We start from the raw sequence: 21,067 nt of genomic DNA, 5'->3' as shown, positions 1-21,067 counted from the left end.
CCTTCTCCTTCCTCTCCATTTTTTCTGTTCCCTATCTCTTTTAAACTTGCATTCCAAAGCATACATCCCTTCTGTCTCTCTCCGGTATATGACCACAGATGTTGCGCCGACTAAACGAAACTTTCCATTTCCAAAGCATACATATCACCCGCCACACTGCATAACATTAGTATTTTGAAAGTGGTCACAGTTATTCAGTTAGTCATTGTTTTCGGCAAGGCGCAGCACCAACCCTTAAAGACAAAGGATAAGGTGACTGAAAGGGTCTGATAAATAGAGTGGCGGTGTCTGTTTGGAAGTGTTTCCCAAGGACATAAAAAAAAAACCATACCCAAGAACAATCCGTCATCTCTTTGTTTTGTCGCCACATCCCATTAGTTGGTGTCATTCTTTTCTCGGACTTTTAAATTTGGGATAAGGTTAGATTTGCTTTAAAATCAAGACTCCCAGAGCAGGATGCAAGGAATCACTGAACTTAGGCGCCACAGTTTTGATTCGGTATTAAGGTACAATAATTTACGGAACTGTACGATAGAGGAAGTTATTAGAAAGTGCAGTATACGGTATTTCTAAACGATGGGATGGGGGGATAATGATGATGATGGTGGTGTGTGTGTGTGTGTGTGTGTGTGTGTGTGTGTGTGTGTGTGTGTGTGTGTGTGTGTGTGTGTGTGTATATTCAGGTGAGCCAAATAACGGTGCTACTACAGGTATATACATTCATAGACAACCTTCTGCCCCAATCATCGTAAGGAGTTTCGTGTCTAAGCCTTTTCAGTTACATGTTCACGTCGTTTTCTTCCTATCGAATTACCTTTTCAATGGGGGACAAATTTGTTTACAGTGGCCGGGCCTTCGCGCGCTGAAAAGGTTGTGATTATGTAATGTTCTTCATGTATTGGGGGACACATATTTACCTTTTCTCTATTAGGCATATTCAGTTCTATTAGGAGGAAAGTGATTCATTAATTGTGTGTGTGTGTGTGTGTGTGTGTGTGTGTGTGTGTGTGTGTGTGTGTGTGTGTGTGTGTGTGTGTGTGTGTGTGTGTGTGTGCATATAATTTTGATTGGAAGTGATTGATGTGAACGTCTGTGCTGGTCTGCGTTTGCTGTCTGTCTGTCTGTCTGTTTGTTAGTTAGAAAAATCACACTAGTTTCTCCTCTTCCTTCGCCTCCTCTTTCTCTTGCTTGTTATTTTTATTTTTTTCCTTCTCATTTTCCTCCCTCCTCCTCCTCCTCCTCCTCCTCCCCTCTTAATATCCTCCATAGATCACTGATGTGCCCCCCAAAATTATTTAAATCCCATAATTAAACAGGCAGCCTCGTCATAAGTCAACATTCTTCCCGTTGCCTGCTTTTCCATATTTCCATGCTTCCTTCTCTTCCTCCTCCTCCTCCTCCTCCTCCTCGTCCTTTTCCGCTTCTTATTCCTCCTCCTCCTCCTTCCCCTCCTCCTCCTTCCAGCTGGTGTCTCTTGATAACAGCGCCGGCCTGTTGAAGTAGAAACTTTTATTTAGTGTGTGTTTGTGTGTGTCTGTCTGTGGGTGTGTGTGTGTGTGTGTGTCTGAGAGGCGAGTGGGTGGGTGGGTGGGTTGAGGCGTATACGGTTTTATCACGGTTTTATCCTCACTCACTCACTTCCTCACTCGCTCACTCACTTCATCACTCACTCGCTCACTTCCTCACTCGCTCACTCACTTCCTCACTCGCTCGCCCACTTTCCCAGTTCTTGTTTATTACCTCTGCTCTTTGCCTTCTCAGTGTCCCTTTTTTCCTCCACATTAACCTTGTCTCGCTAACCTATTCAGAAAAGGTCAACGCAGAAAGTTCAAGGCGCGGTAGCAACTTCAAGTCCGCTCACTTTCACCAAGAGGGAGAGAGGGAGGGGGAAAGGTGCAGAGTCTGATAGTTATGTTGATTTTCAGCTCAGTTATTTTTGTCCTTCTTCCTCCTCTTTCGCATTATGTAAAATTTCTTTGTTGCAGTGTTTCGCTTCTCCTTTTAGTTCGTGTCCTCAAACTTCCTTCCCTCGTCCATGTGTTGGAACTGAAAAAACAAAAAACAATGAGGAATAGAATGAATATGAAGAATGAAAGGAATATAAGAATCATACACATTTGTCTGTCTGTGTGGCATTTCATAAACTGGGACACACACACACACACACACACACACACACACACACACACACACACACACACACACACACACACACACGCACGAGTTTTTTGTTCTTGTTCTCATTTTTTTTTTATCGTCCCGTGATCAAAGTTAATCCAGTTTACTTCCTGTTTTCTTGTTGTTGTTGTTTTCTTTTATGTTGTATCATGTGGGGTCGATAACTGTGTGTGTGTGTGTGTGTGTGCGCACCCGCGAGGTAAGTATGATTCATATATTTCTTATTACCTCTCTCTCTCTCTCTCTCTCTCTCTCTCTCTCTCTCTCTCTCTCTCTCTCTCTCTCTCTCTCTCTCTCTCTCTCTCTCTCTCTCTCTCTCTCTCTCTCTCTCTCTCTCTCTCTCTCTCTCTCTCTCTCTCTCTCTCTCTCTCTCTCTCTCTCTCTCTCTCTCTCTCTCTCTCTCTCTCTCTCTCACACACACACACACACACACACACACACACACACACACACACACACACACACACACACACACAGACACACACACATCTCTAATCAAATTTTGCACTAACATAGGCAAATAAACTGATATATTCGTATAGACAGATAGATAAACGCATATGAATACAAAACGGGTAGATACTTATAAAAAGACAGACAGACACAGATAGACAGACAGACAGACGGACACAGCGAGACAGGCAGACGCTTACAAGACAGTGGTGGAGGGTGGGCATTTGTAACGAGAGAGGGAGAGGGAGAGGGAGAGGGAGAGCGAGAGAGAGAGGTGGCGGTCCTGAATTATTGGCGACGGATGCAAGACTTCCCTTTGAACGTGGCGCCGCCCCCGAAAATAGCCAAGGAGAGAGAGAGAGAGAGAGATGAAAAAAAATGCGCGTACTGTGGAGTGAGTGACTTGTACAGATTAAGATGTAGTGTTATAATGACGGTGATGGTGATGGTGGTGGTGGTGATGGTGATGACACTGGTGGTATACGGGTTCCCTAGGTAGTGGTGGTGGTGGTGGTGGTACTTGGACGTGGTGATGTAGGTTATATAATATGCAGTGGTCGCTGTGTTAGTGTTTGTGTATGTATGGTGGTGATGGAGGTGGTGGTGGTAGTGATGGTGATGTTGTTGTTGGTGGTAGTGATAGTGTTGTTGTTGATAGTGGTGGTGGTGGTGGTGGTGGTGTTAGAGGTCATAAAAAGAAACAAAAGGACATCAGGGAGGGGCTTCATCTGTTGTTTTTATTGTATTCTTTTGCGATTGTTTTTGTGTGAAGTGGATAATGATTTTGGTCAATATCGCCTCTGTTGTTGTTGCTGTTTTTTTCCTATTGTTGCTGTTATTGTTGGGTTTGATGATGCTGTTTTGCGATCCTTTTTTTTTGTTTGTTGTTGCTGCCACTTTTCCCACAGGAAGTTAAGAATGTAAAGTAGGTCAGGGTGAAGGATATGTTAAAGGTTTCATTTTGGGGTTAATTGTTGTAAGTTTATGTTGGGGGAGTTTCCTTTGCTTCATTCTCTCTGTCTGTCTGTTTCTATCCATCTCTATCTATCTATCTATTCCTGTTTTGTGTGCCTTCAATGTTTAAATGAAGGTATTTTATTCGTATGGCACTGATGGTGATGCCGATGGTGATGGTGATAGTAAAGAGAAGTAAGAAGAAAAATAAAAATAAATTGTTGATCTGATTAATGTTTATATGCGTTGGTAATTTAGGGGTCCGGACAAAACCTCTTTAGGACATAAAACCCTAAGGACAAACCACCCATATCTGGTGCAATATAGGACAAAATACCCCTCACTTATATGTCTTTCCTGTTTTCAGACTTCAGTACCATATCTCACCTTTACAATTAGGAGATAAGAAAATAACCCCTCATTAAGTATCCCAAATCACACTATCACCCATTTAACACCTTTTCCCCTTCTCCAGGAGTGCTGCGGGGGATGGCGTCGTTGCGCGTGGTGCTGGTGCGCGGCTCCCTCATGCTCAATGCCGTGCTGGTGTTCTATCTGTGTCTCTCCTGGATCTCCAACACGCCCAACGTACACTCACCCTCCTCCAGAGATGTCCACGAGCTGTCCACGCCCGCCGCTCTCTACGCCAAGTACTACAACGGCGCCAGTGTCATCGAAAGTGTTAAGTTGGTGAATGACGGGGCAGAGCCTTTGATAGAGTCCTTACCGCTGAACCAGCCCCCCAGTGTTCTGCAAGGGGATGAGGGAATGAAGGATGTGTCTTTGGGTGGGCGGAGGACGCTGGGGCAGTTACCGGAGCAGGGCGGAGTGGGAGGAGGGGAGGGAGGAGGCGTGGAACCGGAGGAACCGCCAAGAGAGGTGCAAGAGAGTGTTGGAGTGACGGAGCAGTTAGTGGAGCCTCTACCCATGGAGCCTCCTGACCCGCCGCTGGACTCCCTTGAGCGCAAGATGTACCCCGACCTGAGGGAGTGCACGACGAAGCCTCTGAGACCGTTCTACCAGCAGCGGGGCGAGTATTGGGTCCTCGAGAATTACCTGCCGGCCGCGATGTCGTTCCGGTGTGACGAGTCCATCACCTACACGACCCACGGCGACTACACCTTCTTGGACAATCTGGAGCCCCTCACGTCTCGCTGGCAGGTGCGTGGGTTGGCTGCGGTGGCTGGAAGGGTCTGTTGGAAAGTGTTGTGGTGGCTGTTAAGTGTTAGGTGTCTGTTAGAAAGTGTTGTGGTAGCTGTTAAATGTTAGGTGTCTGTTAGAAAGTGTTGTGGTGGTGTTGATGTGTTAGGTGTCTGTTATTAAGTGTTGTGGTGGCTTTTATGTGTTAGGTGTCTGTTGGAAAGTGTTGTGGTGGCTGTTAAGTGTTAGGTGTTTGTTAAAGAGTGTTGCGGTGGCTGTTAAGTGTTAGAGGTCTGTTGGAAAGTGCTGTGGTGGCTGTTAAGTGTTAGGTGTTTGTTAGAAAGTGTTGCGGTGGCTGTTAAGTGTTATGTGTCTGTTAGAAAGTGTTGCGGTTTCTATTAGACAGTGTTATGGTGCCTGTTAGTGTTTAGAGTCTGTTAGGAAGTGTTAGGGTGAGATATTTCTGTTAGGGAGGAAGGTAGGACGGTGGTGGTGGTAGTGGTGTTAGTAGTAGAAAATTAGCTGTAATGATGAGTCTGTTTAGTAGTAGTAGTAAAAGTAGTAGAAGTAGTAGTAACAGTAGTAAGAGGAGTGGGAGGAGGAGGAGGAGGAGGAGGAGGAGTGTGGTGGTAGTGGTATTAGTAGTAGAAAATTAACTGTAATGATGTCTGTTTAGTAGTAGTAATAGTAGTAGAAGAAGTAGTAGTAACAGTATTAGGAGGAGGGGGAGGAGGAGGAGGAGGAGTGGCAGCAGCAGCAGTAATAATAGCAGTTGAAGTATTCGTGGTGGTATGGTGGTGGTGGTGGTGGTTGTTGTGTTGGCGTGCCAGGAAAAAAAAACGGTCATGGTGTCATGGCGAGGTATTCCCCCTACCTACATATTTTCGCGTCAGGGTGTATCGGGGAACATTTTTCTTCTCACACCTGTCCGCGGCCTCCTCTGTATTGATCATTGTCACTATATATATAACGGTAAAGGTGGGGGCCCATACATTCCTAAGTGTAACAAAGGGGTATCCAGGTGTAAAAACAGGTGTGTACAGGTTGATTCACAGGACCGAGCGAAGGAGAAATTATAGGCATGTTTACTTGTTTAGGTGAGACGAAATTTGTACAGGCCATGAAAGAAATACTCGACACCTTCACAGCGCGATACAGTATACTTAAGATGAGGTAGAGGTAAAGTTGGGGGCATATGCTATAGCGTCGCGTGGCCTCGGTGCTAATCTCCGTCGCATTGGCCCTTGAGCCTGTAGTGGGGCACGGACACAGGGCAAGTATGACATCCGGGATACAACAGTTTACCTTTCCCAGGTTTCCCCAGGTACCCATTTCTCAACTAGCTCTAAAGGGAGAATGAATAGCTGGCTAAGCTGCACATCTACTGCCCGGGCCAGGATTCGAACCCGGGCCATCGTACTCGTAGTTATGCACGCAAACCTTTGGACCACGAAGGCGATTCTGAATAAGTAAACACTTGTTGCGGTAATGTGGGAATTTGTTCAGTAATAACGAAATGCTACGTTTTTTATAACAGCAGCGAGGAAATAAATCTCTACATACATTTTGAAGGGGTAGCAGTTCCTAATTTAAAAAAAAACTGCAGCATTTATGTTTTAAATTCTTGAAAATTAAAAATTCCCATCTTGAAAGAAAAAGCTTGGTGTAGGGAGAGGGGGAGAAGTCAGATGGGAGGGGTATGTATGTGGCTTTATGTGTGTATGTGTGTGTCTGTGTATGGATGCGTGCGTGTGTGGTGTTTGTGTGTGTGGGGGGTTGGTAGGTAGGTCGGTCAGGCCCTAACAACGCCGGTACAATGTCAACGTGAGGGAGGTGTGGGTGGGACTGCGTGAGGGCGCCATCTATCGGACTAAACACGCATTATCGACTTAGGGAAACTTATCTCGGCGCTACTCATGACCAACAGTGTATAGTGAACCAGTATTAGTATCACCTCAACGTCTGTCTGTCTGTCTACGTCTGTCTGCGTGTCTGTATGTCTTGTTTTCCCTTTCTGTCTTCTCTCAGGTGTCTAGGTACACACACACACACACACACACACACACACACAGACACAGACACAGACACAGACACACAGGGGAAGAAAAATCGAGCTTAAAAATAGGAGAGGGAAGGCGCCGTTACCCATAAATGTTTACCCGAGTCTCACACGCGTCTTCGCTTACCTTCCTCCTCCTTCCTCTATTCTCCTCCATCTTTGTCTTTCTTTTGTTTTTATCCTTCCTCCTTCCTTTTCCTTGATTTCCCTTCTTTTATTATCTCTTCATTTTCTCATTTTTTTCTTCAGCTTTCGTCTATCTTTTTCTCATGTTCAACCTTACTCCTCTCTCTTTTTTTTTTTTCTTAATAGTTTCCCTTCATTCATTATTCTTTTTTTTCATTTTCTCTTTATTTCGTCTTCGTTCACCTTTCGGCTCTCTTTATATTTCTCTCATGTCCTTCCTTCCTTCTTCTTTCTTTTCCTCCTTTCTTTCACTATCTCTTTTTTTTCAGTTTCTCGTTTTTTCGTCTTCCTTCACCTTTCCCTCTTTGTTGTCTCTCCTTCATTTTCCTCCTCCTTCTTTATCTTTCCCTATTGTTCATCCTTCCTCTTTCCTTTTCCTTCTTTCCTTTAATTTCCCTTCATTTACAGTCCTTCTTTTCGTCTTCTCCTTTTCACTCTTTTTCCTTCCACCTTCCTCTTTTCTTTTCCTGTTTTCTTCATTCTCCTCTTTTATCACTTTCCATTTCACTTGCCTCCCTTTGTTCTCCCCTTTATTCACCATCTTTCATCCCTTTGTTTTCTCTTTTACTCTATCTCTTTCTTTTTCCTTCTTTATTCTTCGTTTCTTCACACTTCATTCTCTTTCTACTTCATTCCTTCATTCTCCCTTTGTTTTCTCTTTTATTATATCTCTTTCTTTTTTCTCCCTTCTTTCTTTACCCTTCATTCTCTCTCCTTACATTCTCCCTCATTATGGTCTCTCTTCTCCATTTCCTGCCGGCCTGTTTCCTTCATTCTCTTCTTTTGCTCTGCCTGTCATTTCAACAGTCGTACTCCTCCCACATTCCCTCTTTCCTTACTTCCTTCTTCCTTCTTCTATCTCACTCACGGTCAGGAAGTCACGCTTAAGTTCCTTCACTCACTTCCTGTATTCAACTGTTTCCTCTCTCGATCTTCTTCCGTTCTTCTCTTACTTACGTTCTCTCTCTCTCTCTCTCTCTCTCTCTCTCTCTCTCTCTCTCTCTCTCTCTCTCTCTCTCTCTCTCTCTCTCTCTCTCTCTCTCTCTCTCTCTCTCTCTCTCTCTCTCTCGGGCTTTCTCTCTCTCTCTCTCTCTCTCTCTCTCTCTCTCTCTCTCTCTCTCTCTCTCTCTCTCTCTCTCTCTCTCTCTCTCTCTCTCTCTCTCTCTCTCTCTCTCTCTCTCTCTCTCTCTCTCTCTCTCTCTCTCTCTCTCTCTCTCTCTCTCTCTCTCTCTCTCTCTCTTCCACACTGTAAAATCAAAACTGTATATAACTCTTCCTTTCTTTTGCATTATTTGTTGTTTTGGTTATGATTCGTTCACCTTTGAAGGTGGACTCCTACCCCCCATCTCTATCTATCTCCTTAACGGTCTTTTACCTTCATCCTTCACGCTTTTTATTTTATTTTTTGTAAGCGATGGACCATTACTTCACGCTCCTTCCCAACTAGTAATCATAAAAAAACTCATAACTTACATTTGTCAAAACATCACTAAACCTTGACTGGTAGCTGTTTTTTTTTTTTTTTTGGTGCAGTTTATCTTCAACAACACACAACACAACACAAAATAACACACACACACACACACACACACACACACACACACACACACACACACACACACACACACACACACACACACACACACTAAACACCAAAAACAAGTAATGAATGTAGTATTGTGTCGTGTTGTGTTTCCTTTGTTTGTGTGTGTGTACGTGTGTTGCATTAACCGGATCTCGTAACCTACCTTTCTCTTTTTTTTCCCCGTATATATGCATGAGAGAGAGAGAGAGAGAGAGAGAGAGAGAGAGAGAGAGAGAGAGGGAGGGAGGGTGGGGGGGAGAATGAAAATAATTGCACAAGGAGCTCTGGAGAAGTATAAACTATCCACTGTGTGTGTCCTCTTACACCAGACTGGGAACCTCTTAAAGCAAACAAAAGCAAACAAACCCTCTTAAAACAAATGAAACTCGCGTCCTCACTCAAGGGGATGCGACGATTCTATGATTAAGGACACAGTTGCATTTAGATTTATCCTTAATACATATTGCTACACGTGCGGACCGTGGCGGATGAAACGCATAAAACAACGACAAAAGTAATGCTTCCGAGTGCAGTGTAAGAGGACTGAATCGTACCTTCTTTTAGCTGTCTCTGTCGCTTCTCTGATTTCACCGAGCATTTCAGTCTTGGCTCATACCGCCGACTGACATACATTTTTCCTTCCTCTCGCTCCTTTGAAAATATATATACACATGCACGAGTCTGGGCGCAAGTCTGTTCTCCTCCTCCTCCTCCGTCCTTCCTTCACGCTGAAATTGAGGAACGTTGATAATTATAATGATGACGATGTAGTATTAGTATTAGTAGTAGCAGTAGTAGTAGTAGTAGTAGTAGTAGTAGGTTGGTAATAGCAGTAATACACACCATTTCCCCTTCTTGATTAGCATAACAAATGGATACAGTTGATAATGCTGATAGGAAGGAGGAGGAATAGCAGATGAAAGAGAAAATAAAAGAGGGGAGAAGAAAGAGGAAAAGGATATAGATAAGGAAGGTGAAGGAATATAAGTAAGAAGATAAAGATATAAGAAGAAAAAAAATAATGAGTAAGAAGGAAAAAAAAAAAACTAATAAAGAGGTGATTGAGCTGACAGTAAAATCTTAGGAATATAAAGAACAAGGAGGAAAGAGAGAAGACTTAGGCTGAGACATCAAAGTTATCGTCACAGCCCATCAGTCCCATCTCACGCCACACACAATTCACTGATTCCTCTCTCACACACTTTAGGTTCTCTCGGCAAATATTTCTAAAGCCCACAATAAGACTAGTCGTGCTCTCATTAGTGTTTTTTTTACATTCATGGTGTAGATGCCTCGTCAAACTATCACCAGGCTCATAAAACTACCCGTGGAAATACTATCACAACCTATACGAAAGCCTTATCAAATGTGTGTGAGTCTCGAAATGTTTAAGAATGTGGACTTTATCATTGTCTGCTAGAAGGTAGGAAGTAATAGGAAGCCTCTGGATATTAGAAAACTGATACTTTCTTTTGGTATCTTCCTTTACTTTAGAGGAGCGTTAGTTTTACCAGTGTTTTTATCTTAATTTTTATATTTTCAACCTTTTAATGGGAAGAATAAATATATCCTACTTTCTGTTTTCTCAAAGTTTCGAATTAGTTTTACTCCTGAAATGGGTCACTTGATTGCTTGCTCCTCGCTCTTCAACTCTCTCTTTAATATTCCTTCCTCTTCCGCCTTCTACTTTCTGTTTTCTCAAAGTTTCGAATTATTTTTACTCCTGAAATGGGTCACTTGATTGCTTGCTCCTCGCTCTTCAACTTTTTCTTTAATATTCCTTCCTCTCCCGCCTTCATTTCCTCCTCCGGTAACTCCTCGTTGCTCGCCTCGCAGGGTCCCGTCAGCGTGGCCGTGTACGCCCCAGGGGACGACTTCAACGCCACTGTCAACACGATCCTGTACCTGCGAGACTGCTGGGCCGAGGGCATCAAGAAATACGTCAACTTCCATCTCTTCTTCCACGTCAACCACACGCCCAAGTCGGTGAGTGGAGGTGGAGTTGATGGTGATGGTGGTGGTGGTGGTGGTGATGAAAGGGATTAGGTAGAGGTATTTTCTTTTACTCTTCTTGTTTCGTTTTGTCACTCACCTTATCTCTTCAAGTTGCTTATCTTTATCAATGTATGCCTATCTGCCTCTCCCTCTCTTATCTGTCTAATCTATCTATCTTCCATTCAGCCTAACTTGATCATTTCCATTTTGTTCTCTATTCCCCAATTCATTCACTCACTCTTACTCTCTCATTCACATCCTTTTCATCCTTACCATCTGTGTTCATTCACATAACTCACTCTTTTATGCCTCATCCCTCACTCACCTACTCCCCTATCACTTAATTTATTCACACTCATCATTCACATCTTTTTCATTCATACCATCTTGCATTCATTCACATAACTCGCCTTTTTATGCCCCCAACCTTCACTTACACACTCGTTAACCTATTTCCCTATCATCTGCATCCATTCACACGCAAACACGCACTCACCCACACCCTCCCTTACTATACCTACTCTCCTCTTCCCTGACACCCTACAGATCCCATCCACGGAGGCGCTACTGAAGCGAAAGACGGACTGTGGACAGGAGCCGCCGAAGTGGACCAACGTGACCACCTACCGACAGGCCAAGAAGCTGCTCTACCCAGTGAACGTGGCCCGGAACACCGCCAGACAAGCCGTGCAGACCTACTTCGTGTTCCCCTCTGACGTGGAGCTGTACCCGTCTGTTAACCTCATCCCCGGTGGGTGGAAGATAGATAGATAGTTTGATAGATAGATAGACACTGATAGATAGAGAGAGTGATTGAGAGATTAGCAGATAGGTAGAGTAGATAAATTGGATGTTTTTAGGTTATTCTATTGTTTTGTTCATTTACTTTTTTTGTGTGTGTGAGATCATGTCCTCCTCCTCCTTTTCTTCTTTCTCCTCCACCTAATCGGAATTTTTCCTTCACTCTATCTATTGCATTCTATTGACCGTTTCCATTCCTTCCCTTTCTTCCTTCCTCTGGCTTCTTCCTCCACCACTATTACGGAATTTCTTTAACCTTTCCTTCCTCAAGATTTTTTCCCTCCATTTCCTATCCTTCTATTTTCCTTCCTAAGAATGGTAAACACCCCCTTCACCCGTCCGCTGCGATTGACACGGATTTAGCCTTTACTAGTAGCCTGGAAACATACTCCCAGGTCTTTCTCTGCCTCTGTGGTGGAGAGTGGAGTGTTTCCCATGTGGTATTGGTGTGCTGGATATCCCCTCCCAAGGTGCAGGACTTTATATTTTACTTCTCTGAATTTTAACAGCCAATTTTGATCCATTTCTGTAGCTTGGTGATGTCTTTTTGTCGGTGGTCCGCATCCAAGGGGTTAACAAAGGCTGATACAGATACTTTCCGAGACACAAGACCCCGAATTTTCACCTCCGATATTGTGTTTTCTTGCTTTAGTCTAATTCCCGGCTCAGTTTGAAGGAAATCCGCAGTCGAGGGGTTAACATTCCTCCTCTCCCTCCCTCCCCGCAGAGTTCTTCCGCATGCTGAAGCGTCCGGACGTCTCCAACACCACCAACCCGCGGGTCTTCGTCTTCTCCATCTTCGAAGTGCAGGAGAACGTGACGGTGCCGGAGACGAAGGAGGAACTGCTCAGGATGTTGGACACTAAGGAGGCGATTCCCTTCCACAAATATGTCTGTCCTAAGTGCCACAACGTCCCCATGTCTAAGGTGGGTGCATCGCTTGTTTTTATGATAGTGTAGGTTGTTTTTAGTCTTCAGTCATACTTGTTAATGCAAAAATACGGCTTTTCTAAGTGCTTGAGCGTCCCTGTGCCCGAAATGGTTACTGTGATTTCTTTTCCTTCTCTGTTCTATTTCTGTATTTTCGTGGTGTCCAAGGTGGGTGCATCGCTTGTTTTTATGATAGTGTAGATTGTAATTTGTCTTTTTAATCATACTTGTCAATGGTAAAATACGGCTTTTCTAAGTGCTCGAGCGTCCCTGTACCCGAAATGGTTACAGTGATTTCTTTTCCTTCTTTGTTCTATTTCTGTATTTTCGTTGTGTCCAGGGTGGGTGCATCTTTGTATTATAGCGTAGTTTGTATTCAGCCTCTACTTATACTTGTCAATGCAAAAATACTGGTTAACTCGGTACTCGAATGTCTGTGTCCGATATGGGTACTGTGTTTTTTTCTTTTGTTCTTATTCTGTATTTCAGTAGTAGTATTTCAATATAACCATACTTCTCAAATGCAAGAAGAGGTCATTTCAAGTTCCCTGCCATCGCTATGTTACAAGTGGGAGCCGAAGTCTTCTCTTTCATTCACTACTTTCATTCCATTCCACTTTCATTCATTTACTACTTGCTTCAATCTGCCTTGTCTTAATATCTATACAACCAACCCCTCCTATCTCGATCCTCTTGTCACTCTCTCCACCTCTCTGCCCCTCAGGAGTGGATGAAGGGCCCCGTGAAGCCTGGCGTGAACGTCTTCCACATCGGTAAGCGAAAGCCGCCGTTCAGCAAGTGGGAGCCCATCTACATCGGCACCAACAAGGACCCGCTGTACGACGAGCGGCTGTCCTGGGAGGGCAAGAGTGACAAGATGACGCAGGTGAGATGAGAGAGGCGTACGCTTGACCTGATGCTGTTAGTGAAGATTATGCCGGCTGTTTGAGGGCGAGAGAATAGACATATGGTAGAGGTGATCTTAGTAGTAATAATAAGATTTGAGTGGCCAGGAAGATTAAAAAAGGCATATGATAGGTCTGAAAGTACTAGTGATGAAATTATGCCCATGATAGGAGTAGCAAGTAAGATATTAGGAGCGATTAGATGATACCAACGCTGCTTGGATGACGAGAATAGGCATATGGTAGCGCTGATGTTGTTAGTGGTAGATTGAGCCCGTTATTTCAGCAGCATGCAAGATGGGAGAAGACATACTGCAGCACTGATATTGTTTAGTGAAAAAATTGCGCCAGTAATTTGAATGGAAAGTTAAGTAGTTTCATGTTATTTGAAGGGAGGGGTTGGTAATCCATAAATGATAGACCAGTTATTTCAAGCTTTATAGAAAATTTACTACCACCGGAGTCACGATGCAAAGGGATACTGATAAATAACAAAACTAAGGGAAGGGATTCGTTCAAACTTCCTATCATATGGAAAAAAATAATATCAGCGAAAAGTCGAAGCCCGCAATGCCCTGAAAAGAGGTTGTCGACCGTTGGCTTAGGATCAGTTGACCGGTGAATGTTGAAGAATTCGTGGGTGGTGCTTCGAAGAGGTGCAAGGGGGAGGTTCAGGCTGCGTGTGTGTGTTGGGGGTGGGGGGGGAGGTCATTGTGTTGTGCATGCTTTTATTCTGTTTTGCATGAAGAACAGAAATTTAGTTACTCGCAGCATTGCTTGTATTGATTTGATTTCTTATTTTCTTTTCATACTTATTTATACTCAATTTTTAATCCTGTTTCTTATTAATTTTAAACAGTATATTAATGATTTATCTATACAATATTTAGCTAGAGTAATAAGACCAATGTGATAGTTTTCTTTTTCACTTTCTATCACGGATTTTCCAGCATTTTTATTTGACAACAATTCTAAAAGTTGTTATTTCTTGTCTCGCCTGAAGTGTTCATTACTTTAAAAGGAGTAAATTAAACGGCGCTTTATAAGTTGCTCCTTTTTATTTGCTATTCTTTGTTTTGGCTTTTTTTTTTCTTTATGGTGCCAAGTTATAAGTTAAGTGACAAATGACGACTGAAACTTTTTTGCTTTACGACTGCAAGCCAATAATGTGTTCGCCAATAATGTGTCCGCCAATAATGTGTCCTTGCATGGAAGAATATCCCGCTTTATGCTTGAGAATGCGTGTATGTGTGCATGTATCTGTGGCTGTCTGTCTGTCCGTGCCTGCCTCTCTTTCTGTCTGCCTCTTAACAATTTACAATTTTGTTTTAAGGAATCAACAAGACGCGTTTGTGGGTTTTAAAGGTGTTTCTACTTCCTTTTGAAACGTATATTGGGAAGTTGCTATGTGTTTCTCCGCTTGGGTATTTTTGCTTGGGGTTGGCTTTTCTGATTTTCTTTTTTATCTGCTTCCTTTTAAAACATATATTGGAAAGTTGCCACGTGTTTCTCTGCTGGTTATTTTTGCTTGGGGTTGGCTTTTCTGATTTTCTTTTTTATCTGCTTCCTTTTAAAACATATATTGGAAAGTTGCCACGTGTTTCTCTGCTGGTTATTTTTGCTTGGGGTTGGCTTTTCTGATTTTTTTTTATCTGCTTCCTTTTAAAACATATATTGGAAGTTGCCACGTGTTGCTCTGCTGGTTATTTGGCTAAGTTCTGACACCTTGTTTATGTTTCTTAGATTCTCTGGCTAAAGCTTTAACAACGCTCGCTTTATGGACTAGATTATCGCAATCACTCCAACATTTAGTAATCCGCTGACAAAGCATTTAGAAATTCCGTCGCTTCGTGCATGGATAGTGATGCTTTCCGCTCCATGGACAAGAAGCTGCTGCACTCTGCCATCCTCTGAGCTAATGAATGTGTGCTTCGCTAACTTGCATGACGCCGTTGAGAAGCCTGAATATACCATGGAATTTACTCTTAGAATGGATGCGTGAATATAGTGACACGTAAAAGACATGTTACTCTGCATGTTACTAAGACGTACTCAAACCTGCTGGTAGACTGCACGCTGACTTAAGTGGTTAGCGTCCTGTGAAGTGGACTAACAACATATGAGGGCTGCGTGAGACTTTCCGCTTTCCCTTCTAAGCTAAGTGCATGACTAATAGCAGGTGTTGCCTCCCTTGGATGCCACAGCTGGCCATGACGTGGATTAATAGCATTTATTGACTGCGTGAGACTTTCTGCTTATCCCGTCTAAGCTAAGTGGACAGCAAAACTAATGACAGGCGTTGGCTGCTTTATATATCACAATAGTTAAAGTGGAAAACTGTCTGTTGCCTGCGTGGGACACTCTCGTTATCCCATCTAAGCTAAGTGGACAGGAGGACTAATGACAGGCGTTGGCTCTTTTACATACCACAATAGTTAAAGTGGAAAACTGACTATTGGCTGCGTGGGACACTCTCGTTATCCCATCTAAGCTAGTGGACAGCTGGACTAATGGCTGGTGTTGGCTTCCACAGATGTACATTCTCTGCGTGAGGGACTACGAGTTTCACATCCTGGACAACGCCTTCCTGGTGCACCGCCCGGGGATCAAGAAGGTGCACAAGGAGCCGCAGAGGGACAAGATCGTGGCCAGGCAGAACGCAGCTATCAGGGGCAAAATCCTTCCCGAGTACAAGACCATATTCGGCATCAGGAAGAGTTGCGTCATATGATCCCTCGCCTCTCAGATCATCCATCCCCCTCTTCCCCCGTCCTCACTCACACCTCACGCACCTCTGAGTCCTACTGTAGAGGGTTATTTATACTTATAGCTCGGATGCATCGTTATTTTTGTAGGTGGAAACGAAGGTGAAGCTCAATCATTCATGCCTGGCTGGTGGAAAGGCGAGTGTATGCGTAGAGATGAGTGTTTGTTATTTTTTCTATTTCAATCAATCGGTCGAGGGCGCAGGGAGTGGCCGACGCGATGGTGATACAGTTGGGTGCCGTAACTCAGTATTTTTGCAATGGTAGATGATAGTTTAGGGTGATAACGGTGTGTGTGTGTGTGTGTGTTTGTATGCGTGTGTATGTGTGTGAGAGAAAGGGAAGGAGAGATCAGGAGAGAACGCTTACTACCCCGCCTCTCTCCCACATCTACACCAGAAAATCGAATAAGTTGGTGGAACAGCGTGCCCTTCCGTTGCCATGGAGACTCACGACGCGGCCTCACACACCACCCTTGCCTTCTTCTTCCTCTTCTGACCTGTTTAGCTTTGTATCGCTTCGTAGGTCCTCCTCCTCTTGCTCCTCTCTTCTGCGTGATGAGGTTAGCGACGCCCCGGGTGGAACTCTCGGCCCACTCGTTTTTCGGCACTTTTGTAGCGTTTTAGGGGAAATAGTTGAAGTGGAGTCCTGTTAAAATGCCTTCTAGATTAGACACTTGAGGGGGGAAGGTGTGGTATGCAGCTGAATTCCTTTGATGCTTCGCGTGGAAGTACCCAGAATATTGGTGAACCTGCCGCTTTGTAAAGAAAATGAGGGCGAATATGCAGAATGAAGCCGAATGCTCTAATTGCTGACTGAGGTGAAAGGAAAGCGCAATCCATAGTTTTGTCTCCTGTTTTTACTTCTCTATGCAAGACTGTACGGAAGAACGCCGATCCAAAGGCTATACCGACTCTTTCCTCTGGCTGACTCTCAACTTAAGCTAAAATTTGGTCCTCTCGCTTCGTAGTGTTATAGTGATCTGTGCCTAGCTAATAAAAAATGTGCCTTGTGTGTGAGAGGGAGGATAATATTTTTGTAATGCTGATTTTGAAAGACCTATTTTGGGCAGGTTATAAATACAAGTTTTGCCCTCTTACCTACAGTATTAAACTCAGACACACGGGTAGGAAGGAAAGGAGCGTTCGAGAGTCTAGCTCCTTTCATAGTGCCTTAGTGAATGAACATGAAGAGAAGATGAAAATATCCGTCCGTGAGTAAGTTAAACAGTACAACCCATTTCGTGCCCTTACCCAAACAGTATTAAACCCAAATGAAGAAAAACATAACGAGCGAGCGAATAGTTCCTTTTAAGTGCCTTGATGAATGAATAAGAAAATAAACGCGTGCCTCAGGAAAACCATTTATCGGTATTGTTAGGTAGGACCAGACCAATGCCTTCTCTTATCAGGGGAAAAGATACTCAGGGGAAGAAAATGAAAAGAAAATGAGAAGATACTCGGTAGAAGAAAACTGAACTGATGTATAAACTGAAATTCACTAATATCACCTTCAATTTTCACGGTAATTATCTTTCGTCTCAGTATCCCATTCTTTTAACATGTGTACTAATGGAATCGTGTGTGTGTGGCTTGGCGGACATACACAAATGAGGCTTAGGTCTTTTTACGAGGTTTTGTCATGAAGGAATAAGAGAAAGAGGAGGAGGATGAGAAAGAAGACTCGGTTACCTTCACCCAGCTTATAATTTCAATGGGTAGAGGCTGAATCTTTCCTCGGGTGGTGGCAAGTCCCTCTTTTTGGTGGTGTTGGTGGATGTGGTGATGAGGCGCTGCGTGTGTGGTGTTGTGAGAGGCGGTGGTGGTGGTGTGAATGGAGGTGACGAGATGTGTTACGAGTGATGATGGTGTTGTGAGTGGTTGTGTGTGGTGTTGCTAGTGGTGGTGTGGTGCTGATTGGTGGTGTTGGTGTTGCGATATTACTACATTCCGTATTGCAATAAGGACTTGAAGTAGACAATAAGGAATCGGTGTGTGTGTGTGTGTGTGTGTGTGTGTGTGTGTGTGTGTGTGTGTGTGAGCGAGTGAGCGAGAGAGACAGAATTAAGCTAAGCAAACATACTATTTTTAGCAATAAGAGAACGCGTGCCTTAACTATCGTAATTCTTTAAAGCAGCAAAACAAAAAAAAAAGGTAGTTGATTCCTCGAGACGTCTTTTAGTTTTTTTTATATATATATACAACAGCGTGCAGACTCCTTATCACCTACTAACCTTTCTTTTGTCCTTCATACTCTAATTCTACTTTTCCGTAATTCCCTAAGTCAATATTCATGTCATACAAACCTCCTAGACACAGATTTAGAGGCCGTTAATGTTTGTCATGTTTCTGTAACCTCTCCATGAATCCCCAGTTACAAGTACCGAATTCTTTTTCCAATCCTCTTTTCGTTATATTTGTACTGACATTGTGGAAGGTCAGTCAGTATGTATGATCAGAGCTTTTGATTATTTTTGTTATGTGACCGATTTAGAGACTCATATTGGGTTTATCATTTAGAAGCATCATTATTCATTTTGTTTACACCTTTCGGCCTAACATTAAGAAGGAGAAACACACTTATTAAAGAAGATATCAGTACATTTAGAGTGCACAGATGTTGCGCCGACTAAACGAAACTTTCCAACATTGAAGTGCCTGCAACATCGTGTGGACCTGCATTTTATCTCCCTTATTTTCACTCCCAGCTGTTACTTGGAATCTCGAAGGAGAAGAATGTTGTAGGTGATTGATGATGTTCAGAAGGATGTAAACTAAGCTGTTGTTGTTGTTAGTATCTCCTAAATATGCTTTCGTTATTTTGTATGTCGTATTTCGATTCTTTTTTATTGTAAGCAAAGTCCATCCGTTCCTCGTAGCTTTCTCAAATAATCTTTAATGCTTTGTTTTTACAGATTCAGATGTAATTTGATCGTCATTTTTCGTTTTAGTTTAGAATTCGCCTTCCAGTTTTATTTTTTTTGCCATTTTCGCTCAAATCCTCCCCCCGTGTCGTGATTTTTAAGTGTTATTTATTGAACTTATCATTACTCTGAGTTGGTCCTGGCCGGCGTCTGGATGTGAGTGTGTACATAGGCCATCTTGATCTGGGAACCTTTTGTGTAATAAAACGGGAAAATGTGCTGTTCTTGCGTGTGTGAATTATTCCTTGCTAATAGACTGTCTTGAATCACTGCCTCACTTCTTTCTGTCCTTTCTTTCTATTTTCTTTCTTTCATTCTTACTTTTATCCCTTGCTAACAGACAGTCTTGACTCACTGCCTCACTTCTTACTGTCTCCTTTCTTTCTATTTTCTTTCTTTCATTCTTACTTTTATCCCTTGCTAACAGACAGTCTTGACTCACTGCCTCATTTCTTTCTGTCTCCTTTCTTTCTATTTTCTTTCTTTCATTCTTACTTTTATTCCTTGCTAATAGACTGTCTTGACTCACTGCCTCATTTCTTTCTGTCTCCTTTCTTTCTATTTTCTTTCTTTCATTCTTACTTTTTCCTTTTTTCTTTTTCTTTTTCTTTTTCTATCTTTATTTCTTTTTCCTTTTATCTTTCTTTTATTTCTTTCCTTTTTTCTTTCCTTCCATGTCTTTTTTTTTTCTTTTTCTTCTTCTATTATCTATTTTTTCTCCCTTTTATCATCCTTTCATTTCTTCCATTTTTTCTTTCCTTCTATGTCTTTTTTATTTTCAGAGCATTCAAGTTATGTTAGTTTACTTCCACATGACGAATAGGGTCGGTTAGTCTTAATTCATTGTCTTGGTAACAGTTTTTAAATAATCCTTAGTACTTATCTACTACTTTTTCATTGAAAGGAGCAGTAGTTTTGTGGGCTTATTTTCCCTCGTTCTTTTAATGGTTGCTCTCTGGCGTAAAATATCTTCCTTCTACTTCTCCCTTTCCTTCATTACTCCATCCACACCTTTTCCTCCTCCACCTCTTCCTTTTCCTCCACTCCTCTCATTCTCTCCTTCCTTGCTCCCTTTCACCTCTTTTCCTCCACTCCTTCCTTCGCTTTCCTCCTTTTCCTCCGTAAAAACAAATCAACCAATCATTTTCAGCCATGTAAATCTACGGAAGTAACGCCAGACTTTTCACACGTCGTATCAGTATTATTATTTTTCCTATTAGCAGTTGTGTGGTTAGTTAGTTCGATGTGTTGGATTTCCACAAAGTTAAATCAACATATCAAAAACTCAGTCGCAAAACGTGATATATGAAAAAGTCCACAAACAACTAACCACGCATTAAAAAAACGGGTTAAACAATACAAATCACCCACAAATATAACTTAATAAACACCTACTCCCACGACGTTAAAAAAAATCATCCAAAAAAATTCTAACTATCGACATGCGGTTATACGAAGACTCCAACATGGTACTTCCCGACATTCAAGGTAAAAAGGAAGGTAAATGAGACAAATGTTTATGCTTTCTGTGCCTCGTTTATGTCTAAGTCTAGTTTAGTCTAAGGTTATCACATAGAGTACACATCTCGGGGCGGCGGGGGCGGGTGTTGCTGGTCCTTCCTTCCCCCGCCCCCCGCCGCCCCCCGACACACCCGCCAGGCGCCACCACACGAGACACACTGACGAGGGAAGATAGAAAGAAGGGGTTGTTCCTCCTCCTCCGGCCGACGTACAGTTCTCCTCATCTTCCTTCCTTCCTTTTCTTAACTTTTCTTCCTACATTTTTTTTTCTTTTTTATCCTTTTTCCTTTTTCTTTTTCTTTGTTTCTTCGTTTCTTTGTTTTCGTTTTCTCTTTCTTTCATTCTCCTTTCTTTCTTTTTTCTTTCTCTTTTTCACTCTTTCTTTTCTTTCTTTCACTTTTTTCTTTCCTTCCCTTTTCTTTCCTTTTTTTTCCTCACTTTCTTTCCTTCATTTTCCTTTCTTTCTTTTTTTTCTTTTTTCTTTCTTTCCTCCATGTTTTTTTTTGTGTGTGTCATCTCGTCTGGTGGCGCCGCAGGGGACAAAAAACAACAACAAAAAAAGAAGAAAAATTAAAACATTACAAGTAAACAAAACTAAAAAAATAAGTGAATAATAATAATAATAATAATAATAATAATAATAATAATAATAATAATAATAATAATAATAAT

General features: G+C 42.5%; 1 protein-coding gene across 2 annotated transcripts in view; it reads left to right on the top strand.

Moving 5' to 3' along the window:
* Positions 1–19,098, top strand: part of LOC126997492 (beta-1,4-glucuronyltransferase 1-like) — a 54,313-nt gene extending 35,215 nt beyond the window's left edge. For both annotated transcript variants that reach the window (XM_050858603.1, XM_050858602.1), the window contains 6 exons: positions 4,061–4,746; positions 10,392–10,541; positions 11,097–11,301; positions 12,079–12,278; positions 13,006–13,167; positions 15,720–19,098. In XM_050858603.1, coding sequence (XP_050714560.1) covers positions 4,075–4,746; positions 10,392–10,541; positions 11,097–11,301; positions 12,079–12,278; positions 13,006–13,167; positions 15,720–15,917 — 1,587 coding nt within the window. In that variant the 5' untranslated portion in view covers positions 4,061–4,074 and the 3' untranslated portion in view covers positions 15,918–19,098. The remainder of the gene's footprint in view (positions 1–4,060; positions 4,747–10,391; positions 10,542–11,096; positions 11,302–12,078; positions 12,279–13,005; positions 13,168–15,719) is intronic.
* The last annotated feature ends 1,969 nt before the right edge of the window (positions 19,099–21,067 follow it).

Source organism: Eriocheir sinensis, chromosome 12 (assembly GCF_024679095.1).
Source record: "Eriocheir sinensis breed Jianghai 21 chromosome 12, ASM2467909v1, whole genome shotgun sequence".
Classification (NCBI taxonomy): domain Eukaryota; kingdom Metazoa; phylum Arthropoda; class Malacostraca; order Decapoda; family Varunidae; genus Eriocheir; species Eriocheir sinensis.
This window is presented reverse-complemented; position numbering and strand designations above follow the sequence as displayed.